This window comes from Ailuropoda melanoleuca, chromosome 18 (genome assembly GCF_002007445.2).
Source record: "Ailuropoda melanoleuca isolate Jingjing chromosome 18, ASM200744v2, whole genome shotgun sequence".
Taxonomy (NCBI): domain Eukaryota; kingdom Metazoa; phylum Chordata; class Mammalia; order Carnivora; family Ursidae; genus Ailuropoda; species Ailuropoda melanoleuca.
The window spans coordinates 5,737,316-5,759,343 of NC_048235.1; the positions used below are offsets into that span (position 1 = coordinate 5,737,316).

Genomic DNA, 22,028 nt, shown 5'->3' on the forward strand with positions numbered 1-22,028 from the left:
AGTGCGTAGTTTGCTCCAATCTATGAGCACAGTTTTTTTAAAAGTCAACTCTATTTAGTGAGCTTCCAGTAAAGTAAGTAACGGTTTTCCTGAAGGTTTTCAATACATCAATGAGAAAAAGCCAAAATACTTTCGGTACAAGGCTTTGTCATGTATAAGCAGCAATTGATAGCCTCAATCATAAGATTTTTCATGTTTTTCTGGTCATACCTGTTTCTCTACCAATCACAAATCCTACAGGTTTTTCCACTGCCGTTTTTATTGGGCAATAGTGCATTTTCTCAATACTTTATATTCAGCTTTATGGGAAATTAATTTTAAGTAACCCAGTAAATACTCCTTAAATGCTACACAATGTCATTGTTCTTATAAAGTTGTCACACAAAATCTATACAAGACTATAACTTCATAATAACATTTTCTGAATGTTATGTGAAGGTACAGATTAGGCAGTATATTATTGTATTATCACCTAGCTTATCCACTGATTTGTCATCAAACACCATATGCATCACCTCTTTTCATGATGGAAGAGTTTTTTATTCACGAGCTGTGTGCACAATAGCTTCTTTTGCCACTGAGCATACAATTAAATAAGACTTTTTCATTAGCTGAATCGTTGAACATTATATCAAAAATTAATGATGTACTATACCTTGGCTAATTGAATAAAAAAATAGCTAAATCCTAAAAAAAGACTTTTTCATTAACATTTGTAGAGTTATTAAATAATTGTAACAGTTTTGATCACCTTAACTTATTTTTCCTTTCCTTACGTATTTTCCTTTCTTTTGAAAATTTTCAGAGGCTTCACAATAAGTTCCTTATGATGTTTCTAAATATCTTCTTAATTTGAAAATTGAAAGCTTTATTTGCAAAAAAAATAATATGAATATTTTGGTCATTTTCATTGTAAGTAATTCCCCTTGAAATGTCTTAGACTTTGTTTCTTCTTTTCAGAATCCAGCTTAAGCAAAGTAGAAATTTGCTTTTAGTCAACCTTTTTAAAAAATCAGTATTGGAACTTGAACTTGCCTCTGTATTTTTTATTTCATTATTCTGTTTTCCACAGTAATAAAAAATTCACTTAAAGGAAAACAAGTATTAGTTTGTTTAAATGTAAAATGTTAAAATTATCATAAAGTTGAAAATTATCACTCTTAATAATATCCTTTCGGAAAAATACCCCAAAACACTGTTACCAGTGGATAGTACTACCTACCTATCTCAGAATATTTTGGGGAGAATTAAATGAGTTGATACTTTATAGAGCTCTTAGAAGTACCTACAAATATTAAGCCAGTATAGAAGTCTTTTCTGTTTTCACTATATGACATTGTTTCTGGTCCCTTCTCTTCCTTGCTGCCTTTCTGGAAACATGCATTCAGAGAGCCAGCATTCTAGAGGCTTTCTTCCCGTGGTGTGACCCATTCAGAGTATCTCATCCCTTATTGGGAAATCCTACTTCTCTTAATGTATCCTAAAACCACATCAGCTTTTGATTGGCCTTATTCATGGACTCATTCATTCCTTCTATAAATATTTATGGAGTTACCATTTTATGTCAGGCCCTGAACTAGGTGTTAGGCTTCCGGTTTCTGCCTCTTGGAGCATTAAGGACACAAACTGAATTTACTGTCAATGAACAACTTTCAATCCTGTGTCTTTGTTTATATCATTTCCTCTTCCTGGGAAATACTGCTTATCCCACACGTTAAACTCCACTGCTTCCTCAAAGTATGATTCAAATCCAACTTCTTTCCAGGACAGTTGCCCAATAGTTCACAAACCTTTCTACACATCACAAGAATTTGGAGAACCTTATTACAAATAGATTCCTGGGCCCTAATTCCATTTGTTCTAATGTGCATATTCAGTTTGCTGATTCTGATGCATTTGTTTAAAGTATCTGTGTTGGGAGATTCATAATCTGTCTTGAGTTATAAATTTGCCATAACACTTATTTTATATATGATTTATCTGATCCCAGTAATAGTGAGGGGAATACAATTGACTTTTATATTTCTTTTATAGCTTAAAAGGGTCTTTTACAGACATTATTATATTTCCTTTCTTAGTATTCATGTGGAATAGATGTTCAGCTATTTTTAGTTATATCCATTTTATAGATGAGAAGACAGAGATTTAAGAGGTAAAGTTACTTGTTTAGTTCATCTGAAGCAGCACTAAGATTTGAATCTAAACCCTGATAAGACGTAGACTGTAGTATTAATTTTATTGTTATTAAATCCCTGTAGTAGCATTTAACTTTTTGTATATGTAATCCTTATCTTCCCAAGATATTATATCTTATATTTAAGATCCTTTAAAGCAGGAATTTTATCCCATATTAACTTGTATACCTAGAATGCCTACAGCAAGTCTACACGAAAACCCGGTAAGAATTTATTGCTTTAATATATAGTTTCTGAAAGAAAAAACTCTATAAATGTCTGAATATATGAAGCATATTATGATATTAGTAGTTTTAAACCTAATGAGGTACTTTTCCTTTCATTACGGAAGCACCCTAGACATGTTGCCTGTAGTCTATAAGGTCACTTTATAAGTCCGACTCCCAACTAAGAAGGTGCTAGTATTTTTTCGAATAACAAGCCTATTCTTATGTTTTAAGTTGTTTTAGAAATGTGCAATGGAAATACTATTTAACGGTACAGTCGTCTTCCTCGTGTCTCTATTACATATCTGTATTTTATTCCTTCTAGGGATGCCGGCCTCTCTTAGCTGGTGCTGGAACGCAGGTGATGCAGTGGCGTTTGTTTCCCACAGAGGCCCACTCTTCATTTGGACCGTCTCAGGCCCAGAGAGCGGAGTGACTGTACACAAGGAAGCTCATAGCTTCTTGTCCGATATCTGTATATTCAGATGGCATACCCAGAAAAGGGGGAAGGTTGTATTTGGTCATATTGATGGAAGTCTATCAATTTTTCAACCAGGTAAGAATTTAATTTAGTTAAGTTTCTTTTTCTTGCCTCATATAATTTCTTGTTTACACAGCATACAGCCAAACTTCACAGTATTTTAATTTTAAAATAATAGTTGTGCAAATAATATCTGGCACCATGAAGTAAATTTTATTGTAATATACTTAACTCAGCTGTGCAGATTGTGCTTTGAGTTAACCCAAATCCAGTCATTTGCCCCATATTTTTACTTTTATAAATCAATTGTTTATTTCTGTACATTTACTAGAAAATGGCCTGAAGGAATAAGGACATACAGCAGAGGAAATGATGACTTACTAATACTACTCAAAAATATTTTCCCACCTGCTTGTAAAATACCATTGTGATGCTATAGGTCCTTAGCAAAGACTTTGAACTTGAGATAAGAAGGAACAATAAATCTTTGGATTCCCCCATCAGTTAATTAATTTAGCTGAATGAAGGAGTTTGAGAAACTAATTTATGTTTATTTTTTCAATTTAAACAATGATAAAATGTGTAATGGAAAAATCTGAAAATTACATGGATAGCTCTCCACTCAAACTTAGTAGGCTACCATTTGAGAAACATGCTTTTAGCCATCTGGCATCTCTGTTGACGTATGTGACTCCTAACCTGCTTTTAAGGATTAAGATCGCTACTTTCACAAAATGTATTACATTCAATTTATCTGAAATTAATAGAAGAAAAAAATTGAAGTTGAACAGAAGAAATCATGAAAATTTGAATACATATTTCTTAAATCTTTCTAACATTAAAAAAATGATATATATGATAATTATATATGATCTCACTGATAGGTGGAATTTAAGAAACAAGGCAGAGGATCATAGGGGAAGAGAGGAAAAAAATGAAACAAGATGAAACCAGAGAGGGAAACAAACCATAAGAGACTCTTAATCCTAGGAAACAAACTGAGGGTTGCTGGAGGGGAGGGTGGGGAGATGGGGTGGCTGGGTGATGGACACTGGGGAGGCTGTGTGTTGTGCTGAGTGCTGGATGTTGTGTAAGACTGTTGGATGACAGACCTGTACCCCTGAAACAAATAATACTCTATATGTTAATTTAAAGAAATATGTCAAAAGCAATGGGACGTCACTCCCATGATTATATTATATAGTAAAGATGAAGAGATTTTTTTCAGATGTAAAAAAGAATGATATACAAAACGTGGATATTTTGGGGCCATTTTATCTCTAATATATTTGAAACAGGATCTACTGTTTTACTTCTTAAAGAAAGACAACAATAAATATACTTCTTTACCACCTCTGCTCTGCTTTTTGCGCATATCCTCTTGTTCCTTCTGGTTATACTAAAATAACTTGGGGAGAGTTTTATCTGTTTGTTTTAAGTTGGAGTGGGGAGGGATCTGTCCTTGTTTTTTGCTTCATTTGGATTTGTTGTCTCAGACACCTCCACCCAATCTGTTCCGTCCTCTGCATGGGGAGAAAATTCTGTTTTATAGTTGGTCATTAGGCTCATGGTTAAGTGACCTCATTCACAGACTTCCTCTGTCTGATCTGGTGCATACGACTTCTTTTCCCTCCTGGGCTCTCCATCTCCAGCAGTCTTCCTCAGTCCCAGGGAGGCAGTTTAGGGACAGTCCGGATGGCTGTGTGCTGTGTGGTTCCTCCTCTTGATTCTCTGCGGTCTGGGGGTGTAACCAGATCTCATTAGGGACTCCCCCACTACTTCCCCAGCCAGCCCGCACCCAGAGATTTCATGAGGATTGTGATATTTTCTTTTTGAGGAATCTGTGTGCTGTTGAGCTCTAAAGAGGATAATGAGGAGTGTACACTTACTTTGCTCCAAATTTCATTCTAGATATTATTCATATTTTATAATTTGTGATCGTGACCATCTCTTTTTCATTCACTAGGGCTTTCTTTTCTTGCATTATTATTAGGCACTTTTTTTTAATTAGGTATTTTTGAAGGTGGTAAGTCCTAAGAGATTGAGACATTGTATTATATATCTAAGATATAAAACATTGAGACATTGTATGTTTATTCTGGCATTGAAAGGATAGGGAGGCATAAAGACCTCCTTTGCCCTTTGCGTCTTCCTTTTGTGGGTTTAAGTCAGGGTGGTATGTATAATATTTCAGCATCTGATCCGTGACTTCCAGAAGAGGCCATCATTTTCCCATAACTCATCTTCCAGTTATTAAACGAAGCAATTTGTGCATCTGTACCCATACCGTCAAGTGTTATTTTTCTGGACCCACTCATGAATTCATTTGCTGGGGCTGCCCTAACAAAGTTCCACATACTGGATGGCTTAGATCAACAAATGTATTGTCTCGCAGTTCTAGAGACCAGAGATACAAAACCAAGGTGTCCACAAGGCCCTCTGAAGGCACCAGGGAAGGCTTTGTTCCAGGCCTCTCTCTTAGCTTCTGGTCATTCCTTAGCTGTGGCAGCCTAACATCAGTCTTCACATGGCATTCTTCCTGTGTGCATGCAGCTCTCTGGTCCAAATTTCTCTTTTTCATAATGACACAGTCATGTTACATTATAGTTTGCCCTAATGACCTCATCTTAATTTAATATCTGCTAGTAAAGTCACATTCATAGATCCGTGGAGGTTGGGACTTCAACATCTTTTGGGAGGACACAATTCAACTCATAACAACCCCGTACAGACTTGTTGGCCTCATTTATTACATAGGATGTTTAATAATGAATATGTACAAAACATTAGGAAAGATATGATCCTGCCATGTATTTTCCTTTCGCATGTACGTGACCTAATGGGTCATGAAGGAAATGCTACTTTTTATTGTGAGGCTACATTCTGCATTGCAAGATTGAAGCTTTGAGACTGTTAGCATTAATACTGATATTGTTATGCTTTTTACTTTTCCTAAGGAGTGGTCTCCTTTACCTTCTTAACGACTTACTGGCACAACAGATTGTTCTATCGCTAGGTAGCAAGATAGAATTTATGTCCTCCAGGTTCTTGCAGGAGATTAAGACCTCAAGCTCTCTGCTCTCCGGTCTTTATCTCTCTTGGAAGAAAAAGGGAATATTCACGAGGTGATGCAGCTGGCTTTTATGCCTTCTCCCTTTCAGTCTGAAAAGCACCACTTTATTCCGTATTCTGTATTGGATTTTCATGTAAAAATTCACAAATGAACAGAGGATTCTAGAGCCAAAAACATTAGAAAACTGCTCTAGCCATTTTAAGTTACAGTTTTGGACAAAGTTAGGTCATCAGAATTTTTTTTTATCTTCATAAAAGAAATGTTTTCATTGAATTGATTTTGGTGTTATTCCAAGGATGTGCATTAATCAAATTTGCATGGTTTTATTTTAGAAATGTTGATGACATTGTCTCTGTGTAATACTGCGTTCCCTTTTTGAAAACACACAGGAGACCTGTATTTCTGGTCTCAGTTCTGGGAAAAGTTGTGCTTTTCCTGAGCACGTTTTTGTTTTTTTTTTGTCGTTTTGTTTTATTTTTATACTGTGGACACCGTGAGTTATGTAACCGTTCATGATTTTTTTTTTCCTCTTTGCTTTGGCCACTGGTTTCAGAACTAAAATTTGAACAGCTATGTGTATTATACACGACCTCATTTCATTTTTAAACCCCAATTTTCCCTTGCCCTAGTTTGTTTTTTGTTTTTGTTCTGAAAGAGAGGCAGAGCATAGAGAGAGTGCACAAGGGGGAGGAGGGGCAGAGGGAGAGGGAGAAGCAGACTTCCCACTGAGCAGGGAGCCCACTGCAGGACTGGATCCCAGGATCTTAGAATCATGACCTGAACAGAAGGCAGATGCTTAACCGACTGAACCACCCAGGCACCCCTAGTTTTTGTTTTTTATACAGAAATTATCAACCTTATCTTCTTGTTGACTTACTCTCCTCAAATGCTTCTGTCCTTATTTGACAACACAAGTTGCCTGATATTTGTGTAATAAAATAGAACATAAATAAAAATAAATACAATATACGAAATAATGAAATATTATCAGCTGTTCTAATGGCTGGCTGTAAAATTTTATAGATCTAGTGTTCTATTTTTTTTTAATAAAAATGTTGGTACTAGACAGAAAACAGTGACTATAATTCATAATCATTTTGACTAAGCCTGTGCTTTCAAGCAACATGATTTAGATACCATAGTATTTGCATTGCAAATTTTCCCATGTTTGTGTTACTGTTCTTTTTATTTTTTTTCATATTCTGGAATGTTTTTCATAAACCATTGATATTAACTGGCAAATGCAAATACCTGAAAATCACTTAAGAAATAGCTTTAGTACAACTTAGGAGAATCATTTTTCTCTCTCTGACTTGTAATGATTAACTATATTAATATTCATTACTGCTTGTCAGATCAAATAGCATTTTAGCAGATGCTTATTTTGGGAAAGAAGAAGCAAACTTTTCTTGATGATGATTGCAAAAATTTAATAAAGCCAAATAAAGGAAACATCACATGTACCTTCTATGATTTTATATGCAAAAATTCTAAATAAAATGTAAGATCAACATCATAAAGAATAATGTATTCTGACAAATTTAATCCCAACCCAGAAACTATAAGATTTTCAGTTCATTTTACAAATAGCTTATATATCCAAGGAAATGGATTTTTTCTGCTTTTATAATCTGATACATTGAAAAACAATATCTAATAGTGATATTACAAAAGGAGCTATGGTATCTGTCAGTTGGGTTTTTGTTTAGTAAACAGGTCTTGTAGTGTTTATAATACTCAGGAGGAGTTGGTTCTGTGAAGACTGTGGTCTCTGAACACCATTGTTTCGCTGCCTTTCCTCTGGGAATGGGCTAATTGGAGCCCTGTGTGCTGTATCAGCAGAAACATCTTTTTCCCCATTGCCAGTTGTGTCTAAATTTGGAAGGAACAAGAGAATTCTTTGATAATCCTTCGCTTCATTTAATTTTGCATGTTTTCTGTCCCTATTTTTCTGGCTGCCTTATTTGTACTGGTTGTCAGGCGTGAGTTATGGTTATGACCACTGCTGTGATGCATGAGGAAGGGGTGCTGCTTATAATAGGCCCCACAGTTCTTAGCACTTGAAGTGGCTAACTCACTTAATCTTTTACAAAACTCTATGAGCTAAGTATTGTTATGTTCTCCATTATACAAATAAAACCCTGAGCCTATAGAGATTCAGTGTCTTGTCCAAGAGCACAGAGCTCCTCGGTGGTGGAACGAGGCTGTGCACCCAGGCAGTCGGCTGCGAAGTCTGCGCTTTTAATCACGACAGGGTGTTCCTTTTGGTAAGCACTTCCCTCTCCCCACACCGCTGTGACTCAGTGGAAATTGTAGTTGATGACAAGATCATGGGTATTGTTTATCTGTGTCTTTTTCTTTCAGCATTTCAGTAACAAATAGGAGATTTGGGGCCCAGAGATTGCCAGAGCAAAGCAGTTCAGTCTGACTTTCATCTCATTCCCCTGCACTCCCGTGTCACGTGTGACCTCTGCACAGAAGGGCTCTGTTCCCAGTACTCTCAGAGACCAGGCTGTGCAAAGAGGAAATTAATATGATTTCAGTTGTTGATTTTCTTTTGAGCATTTCGTTACAATCTTTTTTCTTTATATTTTAATAGGTAATAGAAGTCAGAAACATGTTCTGAGACCTGAATCTCTTGAAGGGACAGACGAAGAGGATCCAGTGACAGCCCTGGAATGGGATCCGCTGTCTACCGATTATCTCCTTGTGGCTAATTTGCATTTTGGAATTCGCCTGCTAGATTCGGAATCACTGTATTGCATAACAACATTTAATTTTCCCAGTGCAGCAGCTTCTGTTCAGTGCTTGGCCTGGGTTCCCAGTGCTCCTGGGATGTTTGTAACTGGGGGTAAGTTTACCCTGTTCCCCAGAGTTTTAAATAAATGTATATTCTCAATTGAGTCAGGGAATTTATACTCTTTTATCGGCTAATTTTGAGTAAAATGTATTATTATCCCAGTGTTATCATTTAGAATAGTAGATGCCTAGTTTACTTTTATTTATATTGTATGTCATTAACATAATGACAAATTAAACTGAAACTAAGGCCCAGTTTCCAGGTTTCTGGTTATAAATTGGAACGTGTTCTATAGGTGCACACACGTGCTCATGTTTTTGTGTTTGCAAATAGAAGACAAAGACAATCCAGTTTCAGCCATGGAAGGATGACAGTGAAAGTACGGACTAGAAAAAAGTTGATCTAGATGGGAGTTCTGGTAGCCTTACTGATAATTTGGACAGTCAGTGACCGTGAGTACCTAGACAGATGAAGGCATTTTCAATCGAAGCTGGAAATGAAAGTGGAATTTATCATCATGGCTTGAAAGGAAGCTCCTTTATGGTTCCCCAGTCATGAGAGAATTAATAAAGCTAAGAAGTGACAGGGGATGGGAAGATGAGGGCACTTAAGCTAGTAACTAGAAATTAAATAACTCCTACTGCTTTCTTAGGATGCAAGAGAGAGATCTCTGAAAGACTGAGTACTTTCAGCTACTGTATGAATACTTCCCATATTTGCTTAATGTGAAATAACAGTCTTTATCCTTGCAACTGTCTTGAAGAAATTCATTACTTCTTTAAGCATTCACATTACACATGAAAGTAGATGGAGTCTTACTTATGTATCTTAATTGCCTTTCATTTTGCAGGATTAAATTAATGACAGTCATGAACATTTAAAATATAGTATTATTCCTGAGTTAAAATTCACATACCATAAAACTCAGCATTTTGAAGCATTCGTGCTGTGATGTCTGTAGTCACAAAGGTGTACAACCATCACTGTGACCTCACTGTGGAACATTTTGGCATGCCCCCAGTAGACTCTAGGTGGCAGCAGTTGCTCTTCATGAACCCCTCTCCACGGCCCCAGGTGCACACGTGTGTGTATATGCTAATCTACTTTCTGTCTCTGAGGATTTACCTAGTCTGGACGTTTCATAGTAGTGGAATCATTCAGTACAAGTGTCTGGCTTCTCTGACTTACCATAAAATTTTCAAGGTTCATCCATGTTGTAGTGTGTATGAATACTTCCTTTTTATGAATGAATAATATTCCATTGTATGGAATGCCACATTTTCTTTATCCATTTATCAACTGACAGACATTTACCTTGTTTCCACTTTTTTTTTGCTATTATGAATAATGCTGTGATGAACATTGGTGTACAGGTTTTTGTGTGGACATACGTTTATCATTCTGTTGGGTATATGTGTAGGAGTATAGTTGCTGAGTCATATGGTAACTCTGTTTAATCATTTGAGGAACTGCCAGAAAGTTCCCCAGAGTAGCTTCTATATAATAGGTGGGATTTTTTGGAAGTGAGGGAGCTTTCTAATTGGTCTTTTGGTATATCAGGCAGTCTCAGTTGCAAGTGAGCAAGGAGCAGTTTATGTACATTTCAAAAGACAAACTATTATTCAGTGTTAGAGGTGGAAAGTTTTTTGTAGCTGGCTTTCCTAGGGCAAGTGTGTCAGTGGTTGCTTTTTTTGTGATCAAACTCTGATAATGACCTTTGTAGGGGGAAACTGCCAAAGCAGGCAGTCCCTCACCCTAGGGAAGGTTTTGGAACAGAAGAAAGCAAAATAAGCCAAACATTTAAAGGATGAGTAGCATTTCACCTGTTTCTTTGGGTCATTGTACAATTTTGTTGGAAGAATGTCAGGAAGTGGTGCAAAAAGTCTCGCAAGTTAAAGTTTTTGTTACTACTTTTATGTCTGGGCATTTTATGTTTCAAATAAAACTAGTTAATATAATGCTTTTCTTAATCTGACTAGATTCTCAAGTGGGTGTTTTGCGCATTTGGAATGTTTCAAGAACAACACCTATTGATAATTTTAAATTAAAGAAAACAGGGTTTCACTGCTTACATGTACTTAATTCTCCTCCAAGAAAAAAATGTAAGTAAAAAATTATCAAAATTTAATATTTTAAAATGTCAGATTTACTGCTATCAAATAAAATGACTGATATAATGATATAAGCATACCAACTGAACATAATAAAAAAATAAATTTACACTGTATGTTAACCTACTGGAAATTAAAAACTTGGAAAGAAAAAAGAATAAACATACCAAATACTATATCCTACTGAAAAGCAGATTTTTAAAAATAGCCTTTGATAGTATGTGTACTAAAGGAACCATCAAGACCACACAATATCTAATGTTACTAAGTTGAAACTATTTAGAGCCAAGTTACATTTTTAAAATGCTAATAAATGAGGATAGTAAGATAATCTCAAATTATCTACATGGGGAAATAAAGCAATGATATTGGTGAAAATAAGAATATCAAGAGGAATGGATCAAATAAAGTTGGTCTGAGCTAGGAGACTTTATGTTCTAAGTGTGGCTCTTCTACCATCTGTAGGGTTTACAACAAAGTTGAAATAACCTAAATATTTGAAATATAGGATCTATAATGTATATTTGATGTTTGAATACCAGATGTCACTGGATTAGTAGTTGCTATTTTCGGTATTCTTCCTTTATTTTTGTGTACTTTTTTTCTGATTACCTTTTACTGCTTCTCTAAGAAAAAATAATAAAATACACTTAAGCGATAAAGGAAAGACTGGAATTTGGGGGGAGGTTTAGAATTTGAATTTTTCTTAAACATGAGAAAAAGGGATTGGCTTCCTAGTAAGCCAGTCATGATTACTCTGTGTGGCTGGTAGGGCTTTCATTTTTGTGTGGCTCATAGAAAAACATGGGGAGGGGGATTTAGTGATTGATCAATCAGGAGTTACTGATTCCTCTTACTCACTACTCATAATATACTAAATAATTAGCAAGAGCAATTCATTTTTTTATCATCTAGTGTCTCTTTATTTTTTATTTTATTTTTTTCTTTTCAAATTTTTATTTAATTTCTAGTTAACACACAGTGCAGTATTGGTTTCAGGGGTAGAATTCAGTGACTTATCACTTACATCTAACACCCAGTACTCATCACAAGTACCCTCCTTAATCCCATCACAAGTACCCTCCTTAATCCCATCACCCATCTAGCCCATCCCCCACCCACATCCCCTCCATCAACCCTCAGTTTGATCTCTACAGTTAAGAGTCTCTTATGCTTTTTTCCCCTCTCTCTTCCCCCAGACTTCCTATATGTTCATCTGTTTTTTTCCTTAAATTGCACATATGAGTAAAATCATACAGTATTTGTCTTTCTCTGACCAATTTATTTCGCTTAGTATTATACTCTCTAGTTCAATCCATGTCATCACAAATGGCAAGATTCTGTTCTTTATGATGGCTGAATAATATTCCAGTGTGTGTGTGTGTGTGTGTGTGTGTGTGTGTACACACACACCCCAAGGGGCCATTCGAAGTAATGTTATTTCGGTTGCAAATTTAGTATCCAGTCTAGTGGGCAATGACAAATAGGGGATAATCTCTGTGTTTAAACCTTCAGGCTTTCCACAAATTAAAGCTTTTCTGGGAAGTCCTAACAGTTCTGAATCCCGGAAACTGGAGGGTATAGCAACATTAGGGCCAGAGAAGTATTATGCTGGAGACTAGCATATAGTTTAGGTATCCTGTATTTTTTTAAGTTATTAGTTTCTTTGTTTATTTGCTATCATGGGGGTGACTGAAATTTTATAGATTTTCTTCTTTCATATTTTTTTCTTATTACAAGCGTAATCCCTGCCCTTTAGAGGAAAAATCAAAAATATAAAGAAGCACATACCAATCTTGTCATTATTAAGCAAATCCTTCAGGCTACCTATTATTAAACATCTTGTTTTTTTTCCCTCCCTATTTTTTAATGTAACAAAGTGTGGAATAAGAAAAATTATGTGAAAATGAAAAATTTTAGTTGCAGAGATACCAAATTCTTTAAAAAGATAAATTACAGATACATAGTTACATAAAAGTTATCAACACCACCCATAATATCAGCAAATGAAAATATAAGAATCAGCCATGGAACATACTAATTTTAATGAAACTGTCAGCAGTATGTTATTGAACCAAATGCCTATTTTGTTATTAGTAGTTTATGCTAGTTTGGACTTCCAATCATTCTCAGATTTTGAGAAATGAGTGTTATCCAAATGAATGCAGTAAGAAAGACTTTATTATATTTGGATCAAAAAGAGAGTTTCCTGGGAAATATTTATCTATATTCCACTATGTAATTAATATCGATTGGTCTGATCATTTCCAGCAGTATCATTATTTTGAATTATGTTTGCAAGAGAATATTCACGTTCTAAGGAGAAACTTCTTGAAAGAACACAAAAGACGAGACAAAGTATAAACAGAGAGATATTTATATAATTTAAAATTGAGAAATGGGAGTGAATGAACAGTGCAAATAAACCCGACAAAGAAGAGAGAAACATTGAGATGCAAATGTATGTCAGGCAGTTTGTGAATCTTAATTTGGGTGCTAAATTACACTGTATTATAAAGAACCTCAAAAAGAATTATTTTCATTGGATTGGAAATTAGTGGAAGAGAGCTATTAGCTTTAAAATAAAAACATTCTCATGCATGTTTGTGTGTGTAGAGGGGAAGTAAGCCATATGAGTCAGCATTTTGAAAAAAGATTCTAATTAAAAAATAATGATGCTGTGGTTTAATTTATGGGGTGATAAGAAACCAAATATTCACAACATATTGTGGTTCCTCACTTACTAATTTTCATCCATTTTGCTGCACCTGCACTTCAAAATAACATCTAGTGTCACGTATATGTATGTATAATTTTTGGCAATGCTGCAGAAGGACTTCTGAGACAGAAAATGTGGTTCTCGCCTAATGGTTTACTGATACAAGTTCTGGATAAAAGAAAACAGAGGGGCATCTTTATAAATTAAGCCCTGTGGTTTCATTCCAGCTTATGGGAAGCTGTTGGTATAAATATTTACTTGTTTATTTCTTTTTTAGTTTCAACTCAGTCTCCAACGAAAAATCATTATACGTCCTCGACAAGCGAAGCAGTTCCACCCCCAACTTTGACGCAGAATCAGGCATTTTCCCTTCCTCCCGGGCATGCGGTGTGCTGCTTCTTGGATGGTGGAGTTGGGCTTTATGACTTGGGAGCCAAGAAGTGGGATTTTCTTAGGGACTTGGTATGTCTGTGGTCATTCCTTCTTTAATACACCACACTTATTTTGTGTTAGCCTTGGTGTTGACTTTTACTTACCCACTAAGATTGTTAAAGTTATTTTTGTAAAGAATCGTGTGTTAGGACTTATCTTAGTTGGCTGAAACATTTTAGAATTATGTGTAGAATGATGGATGACGAGACTAGGAGAATTCTTAAAATGTTGAATGTTAAACTTCTTTCAATATTAATGTTTATTTAGCTTATTGTGATTACTGTGCATGGTTGGTAGTGTTCCCATTCTTGAGTACACCATGTTGATCCTTCATATAGTATTGGAACATTACATTGCTGTACTATATTTTGGAAGCAAAACGAGAAATAAATATTCTTTCAGGAGGAAGGACAAGTGCATCCCTACAGTTATTGCAGCCTTTTTTGTTCATATCTGTGAAATGAACAAGGTTGGGTCCAGTGTTCTCTAAGATTTTCTGAGATTTCTAAGATTTAGTACTGTTATCAGATCAATACAATGATTCTATGATTCTGTGATCAGTAAGCCTCCATATAAAATAGAGTACAAGCTCGCTGAGGACTCACATTTTTGACAGGTGTTGTTCTGTGCTTTATCGGGGATAAAGGTACCCCACCTAACATAGTGCCTGGCATAAAGCAAGACTTTATTCAATTTTGTTGAATGAATGAATCTGTGAACAAATGAAGGCATGTAATAATGTGTATTATGGTGTAATTGATATTTGTCAATAATCAGCTTCTTTAAACCTCCCTAGTTCAGAGTGCATAAAAATGTCTATTTATTTTCTACAGGTTTGCATTACACTCATCAAATGTTGGTTGTTTTTCTATAGAAAAACTTAGAAAAGTAATCTAGAGCTATAATCACCTTTGTAAAAAAAAATTGAGGGAAAGAAAGTAATACTGTATCATTTTAGGACAAATTTAATTTTGTCCTTGAGTGAAAAAATTGAAATATTGCCAAAAATTTTTTGTAACCATGTGTAGCTTAGTTATTCCTTTTGTAGATATTCTCTAGATTATTTCACCTTCTTTCCATGTAAACTTTTTATGTAAACTCTTTTCCAGTGTGGTCAACTCTTCCTGTACTTCAAATTACCATATACTTTCCAAAAAATTTGTGAAAGGGAAGGGAGAAAAATACAAGAAGACACTTAAATCTGTAAAAACTTACATTAGCAAATGAGAAATCCTGCAGTCTAAGTTCAGTAGTTTCTCTTGAGTGTGTATCTTCATATTAAAATATTTCATTTAGAAAACTTATGTTATTTGATAGTTCTCATAAACACTAAAATATTCCTTAATTATAAATTATTTCAGTGGCTTGTTTTCACTTTAATAATGCCTACCAGTCAGAAGAGATAGTGATTTTTTTTCCTTATGATTTTCAAAGAATGAAGTTGTTAGAAAATTTTGAACAAGACTAATTAAAAATCTTATTGCTGCCAAAATCATGAAGTTCTTTTGGAGTATGTCATTGGTACAAAAAACAGAATGTTTCCATTTAAGGACCTATAGTTTCAATTTCATCTTGGTCTTTTATTATACTTCCAGAATGACATAGTAGCTATTAATAGTTAACTGCTTTATAAATTTCTAGCATGGTCTCCTGTATATGATAATCAGAAAAGACATGTTTTGCATTCTTTTTTTTGAACATCTTTGTGTGTAGTTGCGGATTGGAGGCATCGTGGTTGAATAAAATCTAGGTCTGTACGAAAAAGTACAGTAAAAACAGCACAGAGAACGTTCAACCACAGCAGTGATTCTAATTTTGTATTTACATGTATATATATATATAAATATATACACACATATATTATATATATTTTTACATAAATACTTAGAAACCGTAGTGCATATGTCAACTTGATTATACATTGTGGTTTGTTTATTAATAACATGAATCTTGCACAGTAGTTGTGACTTCTCTATGCTGCTTTCCTAGGGACATGTGGAAACGATCTTTGACTGCAAATTCAAACCTGATGATCCCAATCTTTTAGCAACAGCTTCTTTTGATGGCACTATAAAAGTCTGGGACATAAACACACTAACAGCTGTGGACACCTCCCCGGGTAATGAAGGGGTTATTTACTCCCTATCATGGGCCCCAGGTAAGAAGTGTTTTATTAAAATCAAGAATGCAGTGAAATGACTCTCCTAACTTTTGTTTTCATTTGAATTATATTCTTCTCTCAATGCCGTCTTGCTCCAAATAATTGTAAGGGCAAATTAGTACCAACATATGTGTTGGTTCAGTTTTTCTAGGGTTTTTGAATAAACTGCCCTTGCACAGGCACTTTGATTTCTGGACCTTTCTGTGTGACATAATCATATACAAAAGCCACAGTCAATAAAGATGATCTTTTGTTTGTTTGTTTTTATTGGTTTTTTAAATTTTTTTATTTTATTTTATTTTTTTCATTATGTTCAGTTAGCCAACATATAGTACATCATAAGTTTTTCATGTTGTGTTCAACAGTCCATTAGTTGCATATAACACCCAGTGGTCATCCCAGCACGTGCTCTACTTAATACCCATCACCTGGTCACCCCATCCTTAAGGATGATCTTCACCTATCTAATTTTAGCTGCATTTGTATAGCTATGCTTTTCAAGGTATAACACATTTTGTGTGACAATAGTTTTCCTTAAAATTTTCATATGAATCAAATACATGGAAATATAAAAAATATAATACATGTCTTTCCCTGATACATCTGTTTGTAAATATGAATTATTATATGTCATCACAGTTCAATTTTGACCATGTATTCAATATAAATTCCACCTTTTGTAAATATTAAAGAACTTTTATGCCAGAATAGAGTTTTTTGTATGATCTCAGAAAAATGCTACCTTTATATGTTTATCCCTGTACAAAAAGGAGAGGAAAGACATCCTTGAAACCTCTGACATTTTTTTTCAAAACATTATTTCCCTATATCATTCAGCACACCCAAATGAATTTTTCACTTTATAAAGTATATAGAATGCTTTTCTTATTTGTCCTAGTGGTAACACATTGATTTAAAACCCATGTATAACCAGGATGTAGCTTATTTTTTAGATTATCTTCTCATGCACAAGGGTTTTTAGCCTTAAATTTATGGGCTGTCAGGGGTTTTAGATGTCTTCAGGGATGCTGGGAATGTCTTAGATTTTATGCATAAAAGTTTTAGCGTATGTGTGTATGTGCCTGTGTCTGTCAAAGATTATCATAGGAATCAGATTTTCAGAGAGGTCCGTGATACAAAAAAGGCTAAGAACTTAGTTCTGTTTTATTTATTCCTCATCTCCCACAATAAGGACAAGATTCAGAAAAGGTTTTCCTTCCAGCTCTTACTCTGACAGTAGTTGATCGTGTAAGCAGAACATGCTTAGTGTCATCATGGATACAAGGCCAATTGGAAAAAGAAGTTACTTCACTAATTGAGAAGTGAGGCACAAAAAGAGCTAATTCGGTCTCTTACCTGCTGCCTTCTTCATATTCATGCCTATTTGATGTTTCATGATTACCAACATTTATGAAAGAGGGTCTGAGAGGTTGAATAACTTACTCAGGTTACACGCATCGTGACTGGTGGTGGAATCTAGGTCTACACAGTTGTCAGTTTGACTTGGCAGCCTGTGCTCTGGGGCAGTGCCATATGCTCCTGTGCAACAGGGCCCCTGGCTAGTGGCCCAGCGACATGGTGCCGTGACAGCTATTAGTTGAACAGCCTTCCTCCTACGGAGTGTCACGTCAGCCTCAAACCTAAAACTTAAATAGAAATCACAACTGTAAAAACCGTTGCTCTGATTCATGACACAGAACCCGATCTTGCCTAAAGCATTATTTCACTCTCTACATTGAGAATTTGCCTCAGGAAAGTAGAAATGTTGGAAACTGGAAATTCTTTAATTTTTTGAAATGTGATTACTGAGGAATCACTATTTTAGCTAAGTATGGATAAAATTTAAAAGAAGAATGAAAGTTGATAGGGATGGAAGTAGAATAGGGTATAGAGGGTTGCATAACTTGATAGAGTAGCAACCACAGGAAAAGGAAAAAAAAAAGGTACAAATTAATATGGAAACTTCTCCCTGATAATTTGAGAACCCAAAAAGGGAAGCAGAATGAAAACACTAGAAATATAGTAAGCATATATTTTTTTTAGGCTTATAATCATTTATCACAAAGTATTTCCTCCGTGTTTTACTTGTAGGTGGCACAGGACAACTGTTCCTTTTTTAATGGAGAAAGCCTCCTCTTTGCCTGCCTTGCAAAAATACTTAAATCCTAGATCATCTACTAACTTAGCAGCAGTTGGATTTTCACAGATTTGTTTGCCTCTTAAAGAGCATTGTTTATGTTTTTGATTTAAAAAACCTAAATTTTTTCATGTGTTCTACTTCTAGAAATGTTTTCCAGACCAAAAAGAAAAAAAAAAATTACTAGATGCAATGTAAAGAAAAATGTAAATACTGACTGGATATGTGATAGTTTTGAGGAATTATTGATAATTTTTGTATTTGTGATTGTGATAGTTTGGTCATGTTAATGAAAGAATCTTTTAGACATTTGTAACTGAAGTGTTTATTGATGAAATGATAGAATGTCAGGGTTTTCCTCCAAAGAAACCCAAGGGGGACTATAGACAAAACAAGAGTGACCATATTTTGATAATTGTTGAAGTTATATGATGATACATTCACTATACTATTCTCTATTTCCATACATTTGATAATTTTCATCATAAAAAACTTTAAAAAACTACTTGTAAATTGCAAGTCTTTTTCAAAAATTACATTTTGAAGAGAATTACATGTGTGGCAAATATTTCATATAATGTCTAACGAATTGTTTCCTAAGGTGATTTAAATTGTATTGCTGGAGCAACATCCCGAAATGGTGCTTTTATTTGGGATGTTAGAAAGGGCAAAATGGTGCAACGATTTAATGAGGTAAGGTGTATTTATTGCTGGCTGAAGAGTATAATGTCTTATACTGCCTCATGTTTTGGAAATGCTTTTCTGTCTTAATTTAATAATCATCAGGTGACATTATGTTCTATCACTTGGATAAAAAAATCCAAGAGAACATACATACACATGTTGAAATGAATTCTGAAAAGTGTAGATGGGTCTAGGATAAGAGAATTCACCTAAAGTTGCATTAGAGATTCAAAGGAATTCTGAATCATCCTCCACAAAATTGTCTGGACAAATATTCACTAGTTGTAAAAAGACTAAACTCGGAACGAATTCCAAATTATAGTCTAAATTCTGTTACAGTTAGCTTTCCACATAGGGAGAATCATTTGATGTCTTGAACCTGATTCTTCACTGTAAGACGGTGAAGTTCGGTTGTACAATTTCATGGACTTCCTTCCACCTCTCAAATTCTGTTACTCCATGACACGCACAGAAACCTCCCCCGTTCCTGCTTGTAGCGACACAGATTGTACTTGACTTCTGCCTGGAGTGAAATTGTCATCCCATGCTTTACTGAGTGCCACTAATATTTGGAAACTGCATGGGATCTCATTATAACATGTTAGATATGAGTCAAGGGAAATAGGAAAGGATCTCTGTTTTGAAATTTCATTCATTTCAAATGATTACTGTTGGAGTTTATTGAAAATGTATTTGAAAATGGCTTGTATTTGAGACTTCAAAGCCATTTATACAAAAATTTGATATTCCCCAGAGGATCAAGCCTCTTTGATCTTCTAGGGGACACTAAAGTAATGTGGGAAATGCAGAGTATTAGGGAAACTTTACCAACCAGCAGTAATCAATTTAGCCCTCAAAAGAGGAAGCTTTGACAAAGGCCTATATAGTTACATCCCCCTTTTTCTCTGCATAATAATACTTTCAGTTCAGCGGTGCCCCCAACTGCCCTCTGCCCTCCCATCAAGAACAGCACTTATCCCATAATAGTCATGTAAAAAGAAAAAAAGAAATGAATCTGAGAAAGAAACTTTTCACCTAAATTCAAAGATATTACCGTTAGGTGCCACTTCTGTTTTCTCTTCTTACGGCATCTTGGCATCTTGTGACCTCAAATATGTGCCCATCAGCACTGCGACGGCCCCACCCTGACTCCAGCGACAGGCAGGTGGGACACACCTCCATTCATGTCTTCCCAGCATTCAGTAGCATAGTTGAGGCTGATAGAAAACGTGCTTAGATCTAGGATAATCAATACGGGGCAGTGCTAGCTTTAATGAACTGAGTTACAGATGTCTCGCAGAAGGAAACGCAAGGTCTTAGAAGCCCTGAGTGCACTTTTCCTGGGATAAATGAAGCTGACGGGAGGCCTCCACTCCTACGGTTACATTAAGTATAGCGACTACTTCCATTTTGTACCCATCTTTATACAGCTACCCGCCATGGCCCCCAAAGAGGAAAAAACACCAAACTAGAGACTGCTTTAGTAAAGTCGCCTTTGAACTCAAGATAAAAAGTCACTTTAGGGGTGCCTGGGTGGCACAGTGGTTAAGCGTCTGCCTTCGGCTCAGGGCGTGATCCTGGCGTTATGGGATCGAGCCCCACCATCAGGCTCCTCTGCTATGAGCCTGCTTCTTTCTCTCCCACTCCCCCTGCTTGTGTTCCCTCTCTCGCTGGCTGTCTCTATCTCTGTCAAATAAGTAAATAAAATCTTTAAAAAAAAAAAAAAGTCACTTTAGTCTCTTCTTAGCAGCAGCCACAACGGAACTGCTATATAAAGTTAAATAAAAATTGGAAATGGATTGATTGCAACCTTTATTCACCCATGTCCCAGTTGATGAATGACATTTCCATGTATAATATATTCCCTGTGGTTTTACAAATCCTCATCATACTAGTTGTGACTACAACCCTCCCCCTTCCCCAGTCCAGGAATGCAGAGGAACAGGTCAATATACACCGATTTGTTACAGAAAGAACCTTAAATCTTTCTCCTTTGTTTTTATAAAAAATAAAACTTTGACATTTAAAAGAACCACTTCCACTGTAGTTGTGGTAGCACTGGGTTAGGAAGCAGATAGACCCTGTCTTCATCTCCACACGGGCAGTTCTGGAAAAGCCATTACGCACAGCTGTATTCTGCAGATGGCTGACAAAGCGGGTTCTGGCTGTCTACCAGTGTCTACAGATCAGAAGTAGAGCCAGTCAATTGACATCTTAACACAGGGGGTTTGTTTCTTAAGTGTGATAGCTTTCTACATTTTTAAAGTATACATTCTGCTTTCTGCTGTTGACAGTAATATTTCCTTGCGCATCCTCTAGAGTAAGTTCCTAACAGAAAAGCAATACTAGAAGAAGTAAGTAAATAAGAGAAAAAAGGGGTGAATTATTTTTTATTGATAGGTATTTTGCATTTTTTGAAGCATGGAAAAAATGGAATATTCTGCGTTGCCTGGAGTCATAAAGATTCCAAGAGAATAGCCACCTGCAGTGGTGATGGTTTCTGGTAAGTACAACGTGTGAAGTTATGCTGCTTATACAAGACGTATTGATAACACCAATTGTGTCATGTGAGCACATGCATCAGAGTAGCCAGATTCCATCTGTACAGCTTTACCAACTATCATCGGTACATATAAGCCCATATGGGCACGTGCCATGTTGCCGTATCAGAAATAAATAAGAGCACGGTGAGGTTTAAAATAAATAAATAAATAAACCAGTAAGTTCTTTCTAAATGAAAATCCTACCTGAGTTGTAACTAAAATACTGTGAATTGCCTCAAAGAAACTTTAAGAACTTTTCACTATGACTATAATTAATCCTCATCATTTTGGGGGGAGTAGGATTTCAGTTCTACAAGTGATTCAAGAGATATCAAGTGCTCTAGACACGTGTACACCTTTTATAGATGCTATTACTTATAAAAGGATGAAAAGCCTTTGCAAGGAGGAGCAGGCTAATGCATGTGGGGAATGCCTTTGTTTAGAAGATGACTGTTGTCTCTGATTGTCTATTTCAGAATAAGTGCT

General features: G+C 35.6%; 1 protein-coding gene across 3 annotated transcripts in view; it reads left to right on the forward strand.

Annotated features, from left to right (window-relative positions):
* The window catches only part of WDR17 (WD repeat domain 17), a 107,505-nt gene that overhangs the window by 48,173 nt on the left and 37,304 nt on the right, over nucleotides 1-22,028 (forward strand). For all 3 annotated transcript variants that reach the window (XM_034647692.1, XM_019808951.2, XM_019808950.2), the window contains 7 exons: nucleotides 2,727-2,957; nucleotides 8,555-8,806; nucleotides 10,735-10,857; nucleotides 13,863-14,047; nucleotides 16,007-16,175; nucleotides 18,917-19,008; nucleotides 21,420-21,502. In XM_034647692.1, the coding sequence (XP_034503583.1) occupies nucleotides 2,727-2,957; nucleotides 8,555-8,806; nucleotides 10,735-10,857; nucleotides 13,863-14,047; nucleotides 16,007-16,175; nucleotides 18,917-19,008; nucleotides 21,420-21,502 (1,135 nt within the window). The remainder of the gene's footprint in view (nucleotides 1-2,726; nucleotides 2,958-8,554; nucleotides 8,807-10,734; nucleotides 10,858-13,862; nucleotides 14,048-16,006; nucleotides 16,176-18,916; nucleotides 19,009-21,419; nucleotides 21,503-22,028) is intronic.